The sequence below is a fragment of the Felis catus genome, chromosome B4 (genome assembly GCF_018350175.1).
Source record: "Felis catus isolate Fca126 chromosome B4, F.catus_Fca126_mat1.0, whole genome shotgun sequence".
Lineage (NCBI taxonomy): Eukaryota > Metazoa > Chordata > Mammalia > Carnivora > Felidae > Felis > Felis catus.
The window spans coordinates 79386520-79406183 of NC_058374.1; the positions used below are offsets into that span (position 1 = coordinate 79386520).

At 52.9% G+C, this 19664-nt stretch overlaps 1 protein-coding gene across 2 annotated transcripts; it reads right to left on the reverse strand.

The window, feature by feature from the left end:
- Window positions 1–166: 166 nt before the first annotated feature.
- SPRYD3 (SPRY domain containing 3) lies at window positions 167–14868 on the reverse strand. Of its 2 annotated transcripts, XM_011283954.4 has the most exons (12): window positions 14729–14829; window positions 13140–13275; window positions 12872–13018; window positions 11809–11884; window positions 11180–11304; window positions 10725–10860; window positions 9703–9888; window positions 3413–3562; window positions 2900–2957; window positions 2105–2224; window positions 1848–2020; window positions 167–1511 (listed from the first exon to the last, which is right to left on the reverse strand). In XM_011283954.4, coding segments are annotated over exons 2-12 (1308 nt in total). In that variant the 5' UTR covers window positions 13142–13275; window positions 14729–14829; the 3' UTR covers window positions 167–1376. The 2 variants fall into 2 exon arrangements, with proteins under 2 accessions (XP_011282256.1, XP_003988799.1); XM_003988750.6 differs by lacking the exon at window positions 13140–13275 and having other exon boundaries at window positions 14729–14868.
- Between the last annotated feature and the right edge of the window lie 4796 nt (window positions 14869–19664).

A 19664-nucleotide genomic window follows, 5' to 3' on the forward strand; every position in this document is an offset into this window, starting at 1 on the left:
TCTCCTCGGGGCACTTGGGGGCTTCTTGGGGGCATCCCAGGTCCATGAAATGTACACAATCCCCACCCTTGGCCTCACATGGGTCCAAGTCCCCCTCAGCAGTCCCCAACTCTAGCCCTGGCCCCGGCCCTACGGACTGGAAAGGATTCCCTTGTCCAGGCCATCCTGATAAATACAGAAACTCCATCTTTATTGGCTGTATAAACATCTCTGGGCTGTACATACATTTCATACATCGTAGTGGAGGGCCGAAGGGGGGACACCAGCAACACAGCAGCTCACCCCCTTTCCCCAAGGCCCACCCACTCTGTGCAAACCAAGGCTAACAGCTCCCGCTCCCTCTTCCTCCCAGGAGAAGTCACTGTATGGGAAGGGGGTCAGGGGTCGTGGCGGTGGGAGACAGGAGGGCTTGGTAGGGGAGGACGTATGTAAGTGCTAGAATCAAACACTGAAGCAAAACAGGCAACTGGCACGGGCAGCAAGCTGGGACACGGGTGCAGCAGGGAAGGGGAGTGAGGGGCCGAGCCGCCTTCTGCGCTTGCGACCACGGCTCCGGGTCTTGCCTTCACCGTGCATCCCAGGGAACTAGGGACAAGGGTACCACGGGTGTCCCAAGGATGGCAAGGAGGGGATGGGAGCAGAGGCCCCAGGCCCCCTCACTTGGCAGCCCCTCTCTCACTCCATTCAACACGTAACAGGCACCCGACTGTGTGTACAGTTGCGGGGAGCCAGAGACTCAGATTCTCTGCGGGACTACGGTGCCTAAGCAGGCAGTGAAGGAGAAAGCGGGCTCTCAAGGGAAAGAACAGAGACCCTAGAGTAGTCTTCCTGGGACAGCAGTCAGTGGAAGGAGAGAGAGGGCCCAACAGAGCCCCCCGAGCCCAGCCAGGGGGATAACAGCAGCAACTGGTTCACAATGAGGACAGGGAACAAAAAAGGGAGATGCAACGGGAAATACTGTGATAAATAGAGGAGGGGGATGTCTCTACTCCACCCCCTGCAAAGCCTCATGCCCAAATAGCAGCTGAGACAGGGTGCTCACTCCTCTCCACTCCTATGGCCGGTGGGGAAAGAAAAGGTGCGGGAGTCCACCAGCCAAAGCAAGCGGGACCCACCAATATACCAATTCCATTCTTAGGGCCTGTTCCTGTCCAACCAGGGACTCAGGTCCAGGACTGACTGATGATCGAGGTAGCACCAGGTCAGAAACATGGGCACACAGGAGCTCGGCAGGGGCCTGATCTGGGGGGAGGCGGAGGGACTATGAACTCCCTGGGGCTGCTGGGTAAGCAAATCCTTGGGGAAGGCAGGAACTGGGCACCCGGTTCTGCAAAGGGCGAGGAAAAGGAGACGGGGCAGGTCTAGGGAAGAAGCCCCTAGCCACTCAAGGGATGCAGATCCACTTTGACTTTCTCCCCACAGCTCAGCATTCCAATGGTGGGGAAGAAGCCGCCAGAAGGTACAACAGCATCCTTCTTCCCGATGATCTTGCCGTTCCGAGTGAAGAAAACCTGGGGGTGGAGGCATGTAGAGGAGTGGAGCAGGTGGGCTCTAGCCTCTTCTGATGATGCTACTAGAGCCACACAGGCCTGAACCCCAAGCACTGCCAACTCCCAGAAGCCCTCGGGGGGAGAGACTTAGGGTGATGTGGGAAGTGACCACAAGGGGGCGTCTGGAAACCAGCTCCCCACCAGAGTCTGGGCAACGTCCAGCACCTCAGAACAGAACACGCCCACGGCCAGGCCTTCCCCTCTTCCCTGCGTTGGCTGGGGGTCCTATTCCCCAATGATGCCAGCCCCTGCCCAGGCCCAAGAACCCTAGTCCAACGCCACCCTGTCCCCACTCACCACCACCTTCTTGCCCTCATGCTCCTGCTCAATCTCTTCTCCATCTTCTTCTTCTTCCTCTTCCTCTTCTTCCTCTTCTCCCTCCTGGTGCAGGTACATGACATTCCGGACATTCCGGACGGCTCGGGCAGTTGGGGACAGGATCACTGTGTCACAACTGTCATCACTGTCACCTAGGAGGCCAGGAAACTGAGCTCCCGTGGTACTGCCCCCACCATCTGCCTGACCAGCCTGGTCAGCCACCCCCACCTACTCACCCTCACTGTCCAGAATGTAGTCCCGGGGGAACATGATTCCACAGCCCATAATGTCCCCTTTGTAACAGCGTGGCCCGAAGGGGTCCCCCACACCACTGCCGTGGAAGATCTTCCCATCATCTATGGGAGGGGGGGGAGAGGGGGAGGAGGGGAGGGAGAAGACACACACTTGAAGGAAGGGCTGATCCTCTACCCTCCACCGGGCGAGAGAGAGGTCCCTGCTTGAAGTTGAATGCTTGCTCCTCTCCCTCTCTGGCACTGAGGAAGGGAAGGGGTCAAGGTGAAACAAAGATGGAAAGACAGGAGTAGAAAGAGGGCATATTAAGAAAAAGAGACACAATATTCGCTCAAGATGCTAAGGGGCAGCAGACTCCCTCAGGATGCTGGCAGGAGAAGGGAGAGGGGTCAGGGGCTGAGGAGGGGATGGGGATGGCACTGGGAGCTCATGGCAACTCCTTTCTAAAGAAAGCCCTAAAGGAAATGAAGCAGACCAAAAAAAGAAACTGCAGAATCTGCAAGAAGGGCGCAGAGGGAGCCAACTCAGAGGCCTGGAATGTCCAGTTTGGGCCCAGATCTCCCGCCCCTGTTTCGGCTCCCCTCGCTTTTCAGGCCGGGAGGAAAAACACAAAGAGAAAGCACTAGCAGCTTGGGAAGGGGAGATGAGACAGCAGCAGGGGAAAGTCTCACCAGCCAGACGCTGGAGGGGAGGCCTTTCACTGGGGGTCAGGAAAATGGATGTCCCTGTGCCTCTACAGCCCCCATGTCCTGAGCCGCCCCGGGGCAGCCCCTACCCACCTGCATGGTAAGCCACAGAGCCTCTGCTCCAGCCAGGGTGCCTGTTCTTGGGATAATCCTGCACCAAGAAGGAAAGAGAAAACCTATGGTCCCATGCACAGAAAAAGAACAGGAGAGAGGGCATCTGCACATTCAACCTTCTGAAACAGGCTACAACCCCAGAGGGCTGCTCACTCCCCTGCAGCCTCCCACCCCCTTCAGGCACTTGAGGTTGCAGGGGACGCAGGGAAGGTAACAAGGGTGTTTGGCTTTCACAGCCAGGGCTGCAGGCTGCCCCCACCCGACCTGCAGGCCCATTTGAGTGCTGCAGTCAGGACCCTCTATCTGGTTGTGGGTCATGGGGGGTGCGTACCCTCCCACAGCGAACACACACAACCATGCTCGGGTAAAGACCCTTCTCCCTCCACAGCCTGCCCCCCCTGCTCCCCGATTTCCCCAAGAGCTTCTGAGCCCCATTCCAACAGCCCCAGAGCTGAGCAGCTCTCCAGGTAAAAAGCCAGAATGAGTCCCCACCTTCCGGGCCAGCCCCAAGGCAATGTAGCATTTCTCTCCAGGGTCCACGATCTCCACCTCAAAGTAATGGCTCCGGGTGCTCAGCGGGTGCCGGGCCTGGGCCAGCCCCACGTCAACGATGCTCTTGCCCTTGCCCAAGTACTCCAGGAGCTGTGGGGGAAGAGCCAGGGGCAGCAGGTGGTGCAGAGGGCAGACTGACACCTGCCCTAGAAACCTGGTCCAGAGGCACTCAGGACCAGTTTCCTGAGCGTGACAAACCCTTGGCTGGAAGGGAAAAGATCCTAGAAGAAACTGGGCCCCAACGTTCTGGGCAGGCATGGGAGAATGAGGCGGAGGCGGGGAAGCAAAGGAGGCAGCACAGGCAGGAGGGCTGAGCCCCGCACCCATCTACCTACTGAGCCAAAGCCCCTCTCCTTGCTTTGGGGGAGAGGCGGGCAGCAGCACAGCACCCCAGCTGGCTGAGCACCCAGGACCACACTAGGGGTCTCCAGGCTGTCACCTCCCTGCCCTGAAAGACCCTGCTAGAAGAGGTCTACCCAGGGGCCCTGAACAGGAGAAAAAGAGATGTGAGGACGTGAAGCCTGTGCTGAGAGGAGACATGAGGGGGCCTAATGGGGACAGGGAGGATGCAGAGGTTAGGTGCCAACTCCAGATGTCTGAGGGAGGGGAGACAGCTCAGAAACCACTTCTGCCTAGGATGGGATGGACGTGATTTCTCAAGGGCTGTTTGACTTGGCTGTGGACAGAGCTGGGTCAGGGGGGTGCCGCGGGGAATCAGGGAACCCAGAATGACCAGATCCACTCTTTACTTAATGTGAAGGAGGGGAGCAGGCAGGTCGGAGACATGAAGGCAGGCTTTGCTGTTCACAGCCCCTCTCGGCCCTTTCACAGCAGGGGTGTGGAGGTGGAGGGAGAGGGGAGGCGACTGATGGACTCCTGGGGCTCTTCAATTCCACAATGGTCCTGCCTGGGCATGATGGGGCGGCCACCCCCAAGCTGGGAGGATTTATTTATCAGTTGTCATGGTAATGGTGGGGTTATGACTCAACCCCATCCCCTCTTTCCTCACCCTCAGCATCACCTGGGAGTCCTTAATCCCTTTTTAATTAGCCAAACTGCCCCTCAAGACTTTAGTCTACCCTCCCACCCCTCCAGCCCAGAAGAAAACACTGCCTGGGGACCTCCTCCACTCATCCCTGGCAAGCCTTGGGATGCTGGCCTCTCACCCCCAAAGAACTCCTGCCTGAACAGGAAAGGAATTATGCTGGCCTGCACCAGTGCAAAAGCCTAGGTGTCTGTGGCAGAGGCAGGGCCTGCACCCTCACCACCCCTTCAGACAGAACACTTGAGGGACAGGGTCCCCTTCTCTGCCCTCGATCCCCAAAGCCCTGCCACCTCAAGTCCATCCTCCCCTCTTCTCCAAAAGAGAACTGAGGTGGGAGAGGCAACCAGAGGAAAAGCCAGAGCTGCATGGGAAGCCTCCTACATCCACACCCAGGCTTTTTTTCAAATTCCTCCAGCCACGACCTTCTGTGTTTCAGGTTATGCTGACCCTATTTTATTTACACCCCTAGCCCAGGTCTTCTTGGTTAGCTCACACTGCTTTCTTTCACCACAAGGGGGTCCCCCCACAGGCCATGTTCTGATTTACCGGGTACTAATTAAAGGCCCACACTGCTGGACTTCCCCTCACGGTCCTGTATCCTCTGCTGGGCCTGGGTTCCTCCTCGGCATCTCCCCACAAGCTGGGAGGGGTAGAGCCTGGTGTGCATTAACTGGCTTAACGCTCCACCCAGTGCGAGGAGCCCCCCAGCCCACCCTCTCCGGCCAGCATTGCAGAACTGGGTGGGGGATCCCACAGCTGCCCTCAACCCACTCCATCCAACTGGCCACGGCGTAGGAAACACAGTGTTCTCCACTTCCAGAGCCAAGAGGCAGCGGCTCCAGATCCTGATCCTTGGGAAAAACCCGCCCAACCATTCCCTCTGCCTCAGCCCTGAGGACTGCGGCCACTGCGGTCTTGTCTGTGGACAGGGTGGGGACGCTTCCTCCAGCTAAAAGGTCAGGAGGACGAAACCCACTAATGTGAGACTCTGAAACCCACTCCCCACCCGGCACAGCATTTCAGACAGACTGCCAACAGCTGGAAGACTAGGTCCCAGCAAATGCCGCCCTCTGCAAGAGAGGAACCACCCGCCCCTTAGGGCGTAAACTGCCCCAATTCATCTGATCCTCTCTCAGCATTTACAGGGGCAGGTGGGGAGTGTGGCCTCCCTGACAGATCCTAGCTTGAGTTCACTCCTCCCCTCCTGAGACTAGGGCTTTAGCAACCTAGTGGAGATGGGAGGTTTAGCCCCTAGGGTCTGAGTTGCTAGAATCTCAATGCTGGTCCCTCATCTGTGCCTCAAATGCCTTTCAGTTTGGAAAGAGAATCACACAGCCCTGGGTTCAAATCCTAACTCCTCTTAGTCACTAGAAGCTAACTTCGAGAAAGCGACTTTTTTGTTCCTTTAAGCCACAGTTTCTTCCTCAGTAAAAGGAATTTTCCTAAAATGGGCGAGAGAAGACTAAATGAAGTGTGTCAAGTGCTCGGCATGGAGCCTGCCCCCAGGTGATCAACACATGTTCCGCCTTTCCCTAAATCAGGAAAGGGGGGGGGGGTGTACCAGAACATACCCACGTATCAATGCTCCGTGAACATGAACAGTCACCCCAAAGCTACAACAACAGACTATAACTTCGCATCACAGACAGAAATGACCCTTCATCTCAGCCCTTACCTCCAACTCCAGCAGCCCCATAGGCCCCAGAACTGGTCACCATTCCCCTAGGACAGATGAGCACGCCCCAGATTACTCTGTCCCCACTGACCAGCTGCCCTCCTCTTAGTACTTCTCAAATAATGCCCAAGCAGCAGGAATATTCCCCCACATCTTTGGTGGGGTAAGGGCATCCTTTCCTCAGTGCTTTCAAGCCCCCCGACTCCTGAGCCTCCCTCCCCACACCACCAAAGCCCTGAGAGGCCAAACAGGTGGACTCGAAGCCACAGAATGGAAGCTGCGGGCCAGAGTGCAGAGAGCCTCCTGCACTCCAACCCCCCACCTCCCAGTAGCGCCTTCCCAGTCACTTCTCTCTGGCTGGTATCCGCCCTCCTCCTCTTGCCAACAGAGACCCTAATCCCTCTTGACAGGAGCGAGGGAGGGCTCAGTGCCCTGAGGGCCTAGAAGCAGCTGAAACAGGCACCAAGAACGTGCTCCACACTCCCCACCGGCCAGCTCAGGCCCCAACATGGTCTCCTCCTGGGTTGGGTTGGGTTGGGTCCGGGAGGACCCCTGGAGGGTGAGGCCTTATTCACCCCTCTCTGTGTACCAAAGCCGTTGCTCCATCACTAAGGAGTTGTCAGAGGAGCTATGAGCAGGAAACAAAGACAGAATGAGTCTAATCCCCCAGCTTTACCTACTGCCCCCCACCCTCCACACATTACCTCACTTTGCAAAGCCTGGGGGCAGGGATGAGGTGAGGGGTAACACCCCCATCCCTGAGCAAACACAGCAGCGGTTCCTCAACACCCTCAGAGCTCTGCAAAGGAGGGACTCTTCAGGAGGGGAAACTGAGGCCACAGGATGCAGGGGGAAGGATTCCACTCAAGAAAGAGCCAGGTCTGTCTATATACAGGTGCTCAGATCAAACAGACACAACTAAATATCAACTGTTGAAGCTAGGTAGCAGGTAAATGGGTGCACACTGTACCATTTTTTCAACTTTTCCATATGTTTGAAATTGTTCATAATTTAATGTTGGAGGGAAAAAAGAGGGTCAGGAATTCGTTCTTCTCTGTAGGAAGAACCAGTGAGAAGGGAAGAGAGAAGATAACAGAGACTCCAAACTGAGAGAAAGGCCCAGGAGGCAAAGGGTCCCAGACAGCAAGGTAAGCTCACCCAAAAGGGCCGTGGCTAAGAGCTAGTCAGGAGACTGACAGGGGAGGTGGGGACTTAAAGCCCAGGAACCCCGATTCACCTTACAAGAAGGACGAGGAGAGATGACGGGCTACAGAAGAGGGGTTGGAAAGAAGGGCGCAGCATGTGTCTGGCAGTGGACAGAGTGGCAGTGGCAGTGGCAAGGGATCAAAGAATAAATATCTGGACTTAGTTTCACTACTAATTCACTGTTTGACGTTTGAACAAGTCTCTTCACTTCTGTCTGGTGCTGTTTTCACTTCTGTCTGTGTTTTTTCATCAACCGCACAAGAGATCTGGGAGCATGAGGGCTGTCACAAACACTAGGGGAGGGAGCTCCCAGCACCCTGGGTCTGGGTGCCTAGGATGCTAAACATCCTGCATGTCAAGGTGAACGGTCTTCGGCTCCGCACTGGGAAGCCCTGGACTGGATGGCATCAGAGCCTCCCCCAGACCTTTATGGTTCTAAAGGGCGCTCTACCGGGAACGTCACCCAAGGCGGGAGAAACAGGGCCCATCCAACAGCAGAGGTCTTGAGGCTCCAGGGAAAGGCTCCCCACAGAGGGGACAGGAAAACAGGAAGGGCAAAATGGAGAAACAGCTGAGCTATACATCTTTAGAAGTGGGAGGCACAGGCCTCCAATAGCCCAAATGACCTCTCCCAGGCTCCTCCAGGAGATACAACTCCGATCCCCAGATCACAAACACAATGGATGGTCAGAAGGGACAAGAAGCAGCAGGGCAAGAGAGAAGCAGGGATAGGGTCCGAGGGGATGGAAGGAAGAAACCGGGTATGTCACCCTCATTTGAAAGATGGAGTCGCTGGCAAAAGAAGAAAGGCATATATTTCTCAAGAGGCTCATGCTCCAGTCTGCCCCAGAGGAGCAGGTGCTCAGGGAAGAGTGTGCCCACCCTGCCAGCTGTCCCCAGCTGGGGTGAGGGTCTGAGAGAAGAGCCAAACAGCTTATGTCTAAGAAAGAAAAAATTCTCAAATGTGTGACCTGAGGGCATTGGGGGAGGGCAGAGAGGAAGGAAGGCTATTTATAAATGTCTACAGGATTCTACATCAATTAGAAAAGATTGCCTGGGAGGAGCTGGGGCCAGAGTGGGGACAGGTCCAGGCAGGGAAAAGATGCCAGGAAAACAGTCTTGAGGAGAGGTCAGGGATGAGAGCTGGAACATCGCCCTGGCTCAGTCCCAAGTTCAACTCTGTAGATGTTGTCAAAATGATGGTGGAAGGGGGAAAGAAAGAGATGAGGATCAAAGAGTGGGCATCTGAAGCCTGCCGGCTTGCCGCCATTGCGGCCCTCAGACCCCACTGCCAGAGGGGGTGCAGAGTGTCAGGAGCAGCAGGAGGGCACACGTTCTGCCATTTTCCTTGAGTCTGACTCACCTTGAACTCCAGAAATGGGGGGAGCCTTGCTCATAATCCACTCCCACCCCCCACTGCTTCTGTTTTGCTATCAAAGGCTAAGCTGAAAACAGCCTGGGTTGGGGTGAGAAGGCCAGAGGGTGGAGAAAAAGGTTGAGCCGGGAGCAAGAGGGCGGCAGAGGGACAATTCGAAGTGGGAGGCCGGAGCAGCCCACTGGAGGCCAGGGCCAGACCCCTGACTCAGCATCCATTCACTCCCAGCCCAGCATGAGGCATCGAGGGTAGATGTGAAGAATTTCCCTCTCCCAAGGTCCATACACTCCCCAAGAAAGTTTCAAATCCAGGGAGAGACCAAAGCAGGTATGAGGAGATGGTGTATTAAAAAAGCAGACTCTGGAGGATCAAGGATTCTCAATGAACCTTCATTTGCCTTCATTCGCATTCCTCTATCAAAATGTAGGGGGAAGACAGAAGACATTGACATTGACACTTACTCAAGACAGATCTCAGAACCTTCCCCCACCGGAGCAGGGCTTGTGACCACACATAACCTGCAGCACAGTGAGTGGAGAGCTTGGGCCAGCTGAGCTAAGACTGGGCTTTTGAAAGGAGGATCCAGCCATCCCACCTCCAAATGAGGCCGGATGTGCAGGGCAGCAGAGGCCACCAGATGCAAAAAGAACCAAAGAAGGCAAAGGAGAACTACTGCTGTTCTCAGAGTAAAGCAACTAACCTGAGCTCTCAGTGACACAGAAGGAAGACAGCCAATCGGCACTAAGGAGAACACAGATCTGGATTCAAGAAGTCGCCTCAAGGCCCCAAGTTCCCGTTTCCCAAAACCCTATAAAAGACACTGTCCTCACTCCCCATTCTAAGCAATTCAGACATGCGTATGTGGCCCACAGAGTTCAGCCCAGGCCTCCCGGTCCAACCCCCACCACTCCACCCCCTCCTCCACTTACAGTTCCGCACACTCTGACATCATGCAGCCGACCCCACTCGTCCTCGTAACTGTCCACCATCATGACGCTGTCGTCCTCGCGGCCCAGCTCAGCGTTGAGGTGCAGCCTCACCTCTTCACCCAGAGAGTGCATGCCCACTGCTGGGAACAGTCCATCTGGGGACATGGGCATGATGGTGGAGCCCACCTGCAGCGGAGGGAGGGAGGAGGGAGCTGCCGCCTGGCTCACTTTTCCACAGCTCACCTAATTCTCACAAGGGTACTTTTGAGATGATGCAACAAATAACTACCACACACGCTGACGGCAAAACAGAGGTACGGAAAAGTTTAAAAAGTTGCTAAGCACGCCTGGCCAAGCAAGGTATCCACAAAGCTAGAGGGCAGACAAAAATCCCTTGACTTGCTGCCAAATGCTTTTGGCACGTGTGTGTTCTAGAGGCACAGACGCTAAGGAGGGCCCCCCCGACCCCCACCAAGGCCTGAGAGAGCAATCTTCCCAGGGTGGGAGATGGAGCAGGACAGGAGACGAAAGACAGCTGAGGGTCTCTCTTCCATCGCTCTTACCCATCTCTTCACCGCTACTAGCCTGTCTCCAAAGAGGGAAGGAAAGGAGAAGCGAAACAAGAAAAATAAACACAGAACGGACATAGCCCTCAAAAGCATTCAAGTCAAATCTCCGAAGAGGACCTCCAGCTTATGCAGCCAGGCTGTAACCTCTTCCTCTCCTTTTCTGCTCAAAACTTTCCCCCAAATAACCCAATTCGGTCCCCTACAATCTCTGCCCATCCTCCACTGCACTAACCCACCCCTGTGCACATATCATCTAGCCAATGTCCTGGCTTCCCCTGGGCAGGGAAAGTGTCTTGTCCCGTACACAGACTTCAGAAGAACCTGAGGCTGGCCTGAAGGAGGTGGAACTAAAGCCTATGGGTCCCTGAGCAAGCCCAGCCAGATGATTTCCACTCCCACAGATCCTCGGATGGCTTCAACCCGCTTAAATCCCACCTGGGATTTCCCACTCACCCGCTTCCCATTTTTGGTGAAGAAGATCTGGGCAGTCTGTACATCAAAGGACACGGGCTCAATGCCGCAGCCAATCCGGTCCCCGGAGTTGCACTTTGACCCAAACTGGCGGCCCTTGGCTCGGCCATTGTACAGCCTGCAAACAGAGCGGCACGGACACAGGACCTGAGCCTGGCCTCCCAACTTCTCCACGGCACTGACCCCTGGGGCCTACCTTGCTGCTCCCAGTCACCCTGCCATGGCATCTGTGTCCACGCATGAGCTCCACCCTCCCCTCCAAGCCTACAAACCTCCAAGGGTAGCTATCAGGCCACCTTCCCATCCTGATCAGAAAAGTCTATGAAAATACCCCAAGACAGGTGAAGGAATGGCAAAAACCACGTCCAGGTAGTCCTTTATATCTAAGGTTCCCGAATCCACAGGAAAGGGACAAGGTTCCACAGGAGGCAACTCACTTGCCATCATCAGCGTGGTAGGCTACAGAGTCGGGCAACCAGCCAGGCTGGTGATCCAAGCTGTAGTACTGAGGGACCAGCCCCACAGCAATGGTGCCCCGCACCCCGCTGTCCACAATCGACACCTACAAGGAAGAGCGCAGGGGGAAGGAAGTTAGCAGGCATCGGGATGAATTTCTGCCGGGGTGGGGAAGGGGAGTCAGACATCAAAGGCTCAAAGAGCCTCAAAGAGACAAAAAACATGGTAATCAAAGAAAAAGAAAGGACACTGAGGGGAGAACTGGGGAGACCAGGGGCCTACTTTGTCATGATTACTCAGAAAATCATTTGGAAGCTATGGAAAATGATAGGAAAATGAGCAGATGCTGGGCTCGGGTTCGGAAGTGGGAAAGGACATGGGTCCAAGTCTGGGGTGTGGGTCATAGCTCCTCCCCTAGCTGAGGGGCAGGAGAACAGAAGAGACACGGTGACAGCACTGGGGCATCTATCTCTCAGCTGAGGCACCATGGTATTCTGTGCCCTTTTCTCAGCCAAGAAGACAGCCCTGATGGCAAATTAAAAGAGAGCAAGAATCTCCTTGGAGCTTAACAATCTCACCCCCTGCTCTCCCCCCACACTGCCTTGATCACCTCAAAATAATTGCTGTCCTTGGTCAGGGGTCGAGAAGCCACGTAGCAGCCAACTTCACCGGAGTTTCCATGGTAACTAACAGAAGAATGGGGGGGGGGTTCATTAGCAGCCTAGCCCAGGAGTGGGGGGTAGGGCCTCAGCATCCTCACCACTGCCCCATCCCCCGGTAAGGGCCAACACAGAGGAGAATCTATCAGGCCACACTTCGGGACATCTGCACAGACACCGTAACAAGATACTTGAGGTCACCCACCCCTCCTGCTGCCTCCAGCCAGGGTCCAACCCACATCAGACCAACAAGAGCGTGGCTCCTTCATTTCTAGGAGGCAAAGAATGCGGAACCTCCCTTAATTGCCTAGCCGGGGTCTCACAACCCTGTCTAACCTCAATCCCTCATGCTGCAGCTTTGGCCTTTTTCTCTGGCTCTGTCTTCAGTGGAACTGAAGCACAGCTGGTCTCTATCCTCTGCACCAAAGCCCTTCGTAGACTGGAAGACGGTTATTCAGTCCCCACTCCTCAACTTTTTTGCCTTCAGGCTAAACAGCACTACTTCCTTCCCCCCCCTTCAGGGACAACTTTGTGACAGAGTTAGGCTCAGAAGGAGTCAGGGAAGGGGTTCAAGCCAGAAGAGAGAGAAAACAAACACAAACACACAAGCCAAAGGGGCTGGAAACTGGTGGGCAGGACGCACTGTGGGACTGTCCTCCCAAAACAGGAAATCCACTGCCTCTGAAACGGCTACTCTCCACCAAACCCCACCCCCTGAGATGCAGGCAGAAGGAGACCCAGACAAGCCACACACCCACTGGAGTCCCCTCAACGAGGCACTTGGGCGACTCGACACACCAGCAGCTTCCTCTCTCTTACACGACTGCTTCTAATGTGGACCAGGACAGAGTGACCCAGAGACACAGCTCCACCCCGCTCCACTCAGAAAGGCCTCCAGGGTCAAAGGCCCTCGCAGGGCAGGTGCCAACAGTCGTCTGCCTCTGAAAAGGCCCCTTTTCATCTCTAAGACCTGGCAGAGCAAGGAAAATGCGGAAGCACTCCCCCTAAACTCACCTCAAAGTGTCTCCGTCTACAAGAATGTGCTTGAACCTCTCCTGGTATCGGAAAGCCCGGACCTCCCGAATTTCCCGGATCCTCCGGCGCCAATTCAGAAACCGGTAGTGCAGGTTGAGGTCATCCATCTTGTTCATGAGAACAAACCTGCCATGGGGAGAAGGAGACTGAGAAGGAGACTGAGAAGGAGGCAGGGCCCAGAGCACACCAGAACGTGGAGAGGGCACTGGACTCAAAGTCAGTCAACAATCCCCAACCTCGTCCTTACATTCAGCATTTCCTGAGCTCCTACTATGTGCACTGTTCTTGGTGTTAGGAGTACCGCTGTGAACAAGATGGGTGGGATTCCTGTTCTCACAGCACTTCCGTTCCAGTGCGGGAGGCGTGACAGGGAAGACACGGACCTGACGACGTCGGACAGTAGAGGAAAAAAGTAGAGTGGGGTGACGCAGAATAAAGGCGTAAAGTCTAAAGACTACTTTGGATACAGCAGACAGAGGAAGTCTCTCAACGTTTATTTATTTTTGGGACAGAGAGAGACAGAGCATGAACGGGGGAGGGTCAGAGAGAGAGGGAGACACAGAATCGGAAACAGGCTCCAGGCTCTGAGCCATCAGCCCAGAGCCCGACGCGGGGCTCGAACTCCCGGACCGTGAGATCGTGACCTGGCTGAAGTCGGACGCTTAACCGACTGCGCCACCCAGGCGCCCCCAGAGGAAGTCTCTCTAAGGTGACACTTGAGTTAAGAAGAAGCCAGGCGTGGGACAAGCTCAAGAAAGAGTATTTCAGGCAAAGGGGCCAGCCAGGACACAGGTCGTGGGGTGGAAGGCAGGCACGGTAGAGGAATACAAAGGCCAGGGTGGCTGGTGGGTAGGGAATGCGTGTGGGAGAGTGTTCAAGAAGAAGACGGGAAGAAGCCAGGAGCCAGAGCAGACCACAGGTTAAGGAGTCTGGATTTTATCCCAAGCGGGACAGGAAACCTCTGGAGGGTTTTAAGCAAGGAAATGACGGGATTTTTAAGGTTTATCAGATGTTAAAGATCATTCAGGCTGTTGGCTGGAGAACTGATCACAGATATACAAGAGCAGAAGGAGCGAACAAGTAAGAGGCTGTTGGAGCAGCTCCAATGAGAGATGGCATCCACTAGGAGGGTAGCAGTGAAGATGGAGAGGAGTAGGATGACCTGGATATTTAAATCACCAACGGTGCTAATATATGAATGAATGAATGAATGAATGAACGAACGAATGAATTTTTCCTGGAAGCCAAAAGTGACGAAAATGGGAGGTACTTTTCTCTTCCCATCGCCCACACATTGGGACAGAGGTTCCATCAAGGCCTGACAGTACCCTGCATACAGTAGGTGCTTAAATGAGCCTTAGCTGGGCTGAATTCGACCCCAAAGCGCTTGTTACACCCTTCTGCGGTAGCCACAGGCACCACGTGGCCCAGAAGGGTTGGCACCAGCGGGGCTGCCCTCCTCACTCGCCGCCTGGGCTCCACCCCAGACAGATAGTGGCCCCCAGACCTAAGGACGTCCGCTCGCCCAGAACCGCACAGCCTTGGCACCCGCGAGCGGTGGCCGCACCGGGTCCCGCCTCCAGCCCGGACACCGCCTGGCCCTCAGACGAGACCCGGGGGCAGGAGGGCCGGGCTCGTCAGCGCGACTACACCCAGTCTCCCCAGGCCCGGCACGGGGCCGAGGAGGGTCCCGAGGCAGGAAGCCCAGGGACCGGGGCGCAGGCCCCGCCTCTGACCCCGAAGCCTCCGCCCAGGACCCCCGCCTCCCGCCTCAGGCTCCGGGGGGGGGGGGGACCCGAAGCCTCCGGGACCCCGCCCCCCCCGATCCCCGCCTACCGGGGCCGCCGCGTTCTCCTCATCCATAGGCCTCTCAGCTCCTCACACTAGCTCTTCGGCCGCCGCCACCACACACATCCGGGTCCCCGCCCTTCCTACGCTCTCCGAGACCCGCCCATCCCCACCCTCTCCGGCCAATCTGCAGCGGCCCAGGACGACAGGCATCTGCAAGAACCAATGGGAGGGCGCAGGCAGGCTCGGGCGCGGCCCGGTGAACTGGCTACCTAGCGCAGGGTAGGGGCTGGTAACCCGAGGGTGGGAGGGTGGAGGCAGCGACGTGGCGGCGCGGACGCCGCGCCGGGCGCCGTGGGCGCGGACTGGGCGGTCAAGGGGCGGCTCCCTCGCCGGGCGGGGCGGGCGGGGAAGGTCCCTGCGCACCTACAGCTGCTGCCAGTCTTGCCTGCGCGCTCGTTCTGTGGCACAGACGACGCTGAAAGCAAGCTTCGTTGGAATGTCCTCTTAAGCCACCCAGCAACCTTATGAAATGACCTTATGAAATGAATCTTATCATTATCTCCTTTTTGCAGATGCAGATCTTGAGGCTGGCCTCCATAGCTCGTGCGCCTGTTACCATGTGCTTTATATTTATTCTCCAGAGCTATGCTATTACCATGTGCTCTTTATCCCCACCGCTCACCCCCCACCCCGAGCTCCACGTCTTGTCACCTTCCGCTCATTCTGGGAAGGACAGTTCATTCCAGGAAGAGAGAACTTCGGATGCAAAACCACGATGGCATGAAACCTCTGGCTGTTATGGAGGGGAAGCTTTGGGTGTGACCTAAGGAAAGTTAGGCCCGAGTCATTATATGAAGGAAAGGATACTCATATTTATTGAGCACCTACTAAAGGGTGTTTATTACCACTCTCGGGAGGGCTGCCCAGGTCGCCTCCCATCACCAGATGTCTCTTCCAGATCAGAGGGTTTTCCCTCCTCTGCGTTCTCATACCATTTCATTTGCGCCTCATCTAAGCACTTTTTACAATCTTTCATTACCTAAAAGTCACTTCTGTATATAGGTCTGTCTCTGCTAGATATACAGTGGCCATTTGGCATGATGGAAATAGGTGATGGAAGAAAATGTAGATGGGAAATTAGGAAATCTGGATTAGAGCCCCAGTTCTATGCTTGAGGTCAAGGTCTTGGTGTTCTTACCCATAAACAAAAATTTTGAAGCATGTGGTCTCTTAGCGCCATTCCAGCCCCTGGATTCCATGAATCTGGAATTACCCTCCCCAACTCATCTCCAGCTCCTGTTTCCTTTATTGCTTTCTTCAACCTCCCCTTCCTAAACTATAAAAAAATACCCCAAGCCTCAACTCAGCTGTTCCCAAAGGCAACCAGAAAGCAACAGCCCAGGGGGCTCTCAGAGTCACAACACAGGGTCTCCTGGCTCCTTCCAGAAACTAGTTAGCTAGTTAGGGCCTCAAATGGTGAAAGGGCAGAAGAAGGTGTTTCCAAAGTGTTACTAATGGTTGGTGATTCCACTCGAGAATTCCTCATCTTTGGGTTCCAGGTGTGGGGCTGGCCCTTTTGGTGAATCATCAATCTGTTAACATTCTCAGGATTTGATTGGCAATTTGTGTTTGATATCTAACTGTATTTGATTAAACAACTTTGAGATATAATTGACATAGGATAAGCCCTACATATTTAAGGTGCACAATTTGATAGATTATGTATACACCCATGAAAATTTCACCACAGTCAAAGCAATGAACATACATAATATCACTTCCAAAAGTTTCTTTGGCGATGGCTGGGTGGCTCAGTCGGTTGAGCATTGGACTTCGGCTCAGGTCATGATCTCACGGGTCGTGAGTTCAAGCTCCCCATTGGGCCGATTGCTGTCAGGGAGTAGCCCATGTCCAGTCCCCTGTCTCCCTCTCTCTCTGCCCCTCCCCCGCTCATGCTCGCTTGCTCGCTTGCACTCTCTCTCTCAAAAATAAGTAAAACATTTTTTAAAAAGTTTCTTTGTGCTCTTTTTGTAATCCCTCCCTCCCACCCTCTCATCCCCAGGAAACTAATCTGCTTTTTGTCACTAGTTTAGTTTGCATATTCTAAAACTTTACTTAAGTGAAATCACAGATTTCATACACACACACACACACACACACACACACACACACACACACACACACATGTTCTTGTGGGGGAGGGATTGTCTGGCTTCTTTTATTCAGAATAAATATTTTGAGATCCGTCTGTGTTGCTGCTGCATGTGTCACTAGTTCATTCTGTTTTATTGCTGAGTAGTATGCTACTGTGTGGATATACCACAATTTGTTAATGATTCATCTGTTGATGGATGGACATTTAGTTGTTTCTGATTTTTGGCTTTTACAAATAAAGCTGCTATGAACGTTCACGCACCAATCTTTATATGGACATACATTTCATTTTCTCTTAGGTAAGCCCCTCGCAGTGACTGGCTGGGTCACATGGTAAATGTATGCTTAACTTCTTGAGAAATTGCCAAACTGTTTTCCAAAATAGTTGTATCAGGGCGCCTGGGTAGCTCAGTCGGTTAAGCATCCAACTCTTGATTTCGGCTCAGGTCATAATCTCATGGTTCATGAAGCCATGAAGGTTCATCAAGGGGTTCATCAAACCCCAAGTCCGGCTCTGTGCTGACGGTGCCGAACCTGCTTGGGATTCTCTCTCTCCCTCTCTGTCTCTCAATAAATAAATAAACATTAAAAAAAATAGTTGTGTCAGTTAAAAAAATTTTTTTTAATGTTTATTTATTTTTGAAAGAGACACACAGAGCGTGATCAGAGTAGGAGCAGAGAAAGAGAGGGAGACACAGAATCTGAAGCGGGCTCCTGGCTTTGAGCTGTCAGCACAGAACCACAAGCTGTGAGATCATGACCTGAGCGGAAGTCGAACGCTTAACCTTAACCGACTGAGCCACCCAGGCGCCCCAGTTATATCCTTTTAAATTCCTGTCAGCAGTGGATGAATGTTCCAGCTGTTCCACATCCTCTCCAACACTGGCATTGTCATTCTTTTTAATTGTAGCTATTCTAATAGATATGTAGTGGTATTTCATTGTGATTTTAATTTGCATTTCCATAATGACTAATGATATTGAATATCTTTTCACATGCTTATTTGTCATCTTTGGTGACTCTTATTATTATCTCCTTTTCGCAGATGAAGATCCTGAGGCTGGCCTCCATAGCTAATCCTAATAGGTCCACAATAAAGATAGTGACCATGTCTGTTCAAGTCATTTGCCCAGTCTTAAAACTTGAGTTGCTTTACTTAATATTGCATTTAGAAAGTTCTTTATATATTCTGAATTCAAATCCTTTATCAGATATGTGATTTACAAATATTGTCTTCCAGTCTGTGTCTTGTCTTCTCAGGTTTGAACTGTGCGAGTTCACTTGTACATAGGCTTTTTTTCCCGATACCTACAGCATATCTGCATGTATAACTTTTGACTCCCCCAAAACTTAACTGCTAATAGCCCATTGTTGACCAGAAGACTTACCAATGACGTAAACAGTCAGTTAACACATATTTCGTATGTTATGTATATTATATACTGTATTCTTACAACAAAGTAAGCTAGAGAAAAGAAAATATTCCTAAGAAAATAACAAAGAAGAGAAAATACAGTGCTATATCGTGTTGATCGGGAAAAAAATCCACCTATAAGTGGACCAGGTCAAACCCATGTTGTTCAAGGGTCAGCTGTATTTGAGTGTGATGTATGAGATTTAATTGCTATCTCCCTAAACTTACTCTGGTTGTTTAATACTAAATTCTGGGCCCTCAAGCCAAAATTTTAGGGAGGAAAAAAAGAAATATTTACTATGACCAATGTTTTGTTACAGCCTAGGATACTTTCTTCAACAGCTCTGCCAGAGACAGGTAATAAAGAGGGCACAGCTGGGCTGCCCAGAAGGGTAGGAACCCAGACCTCGAACAACTCCAGGTTGCCTTTGGAAAGAGGCCAGATTTAGGCTGAGGGTGTTCTCATAGCTCAAGAAGAAGTAAAAGAGGGGGCGCCTGGGTGGCGCAGTCGGTTAAGCGTCCGACTTCAGCCAGGTCACGATCTCGCGGTCCGGGAGATCAAGCCCCGCGTCAGGCTCTGGGCTGATGGCTCAGAGCCTGGAGCCTGTTTCCGATTCTGTGTCTCCCTCTCTCTCTGCCCCTCCCCCGTTCATGCTCTGTCTCTCTCTGTCCCAAAAATAAATAAAAACGTTGAAAAAAATTAAAAAAAAAAAAGAAGTAAAAGAGGAGGTCTAGTCTTTTCATGACTTGTCAGGGATCTTATACCTATGATTTTATTAATTCTTTTCTAATTTCTTTCTTTTTCAGTTTGTCCTGCTTATCATAATAATACATTTCTTGTGTTTCTTCCTACCCTACCCCGAACATAAGTCTACCCTTTCTTTTATTTGCCTTAAAACAACTTCTCTCTAGCTCTAGAAATTACATGTGGTTTGAGTATTTAGACACTTTAGCAAACAAGTCTGTATTTAACTTATCCAAAGTCTTAATGTTTTTCTACATCATGAAAGTTTTTATGTTGAAATGTAAAAAGCATTGAACTTGGAATCCAGTGGATCCCACCGTCCAGCTGTGTGGCCTTCAGTCAGGTATTTGGTGTCTCTAAATATGCCTTCTTATTTGCAAAGTGGAGATGGTAATAGAACATTGTGAAATTATGCAAAATATAAATAAGCATTCAGTGAACTTGAGTTGAATCTCAACATCTTTGCCTCCTCTCCAGACTGGACGGCCCTCATCTGGTTAACTCTCACAGGCAGGTATCATCACCCTGCTGAAATATTGTGTCTCTCTGGATCTTTTCCCATCCAATGAGGCCTTCCAAAGCAGAGTTCAGATGTGAACACAACGATTTTGAACCAGGGTAGGATCATTCATTCATTAAGTGCTGAGTATATTATGTGGGCCAGGAAC

Bases quoted from the DNA above. Each gene is read 5' to 3' on its own strand.
- SPRYD3 (XM_003988750.6), bottom strand. From the start codon at position 14,751: ATGAGGAGAACGCGGCGGCCCCG. The intron at 2,958-3,412 runs GTGGGGACTCAT...TTCTTGGTGCAG, and splicing joins CCTTGGGGCTGGCCCGGAAG to GATTATCCCAAGAACAGGCA. The intron at 2,225-2,899 runs GTGGGTAGGGGC...CCCCTCCCATAG, and splicing joins CTCTGTGGCTTACCATGCAG to ATGATGGGAAGATCTTCCAC.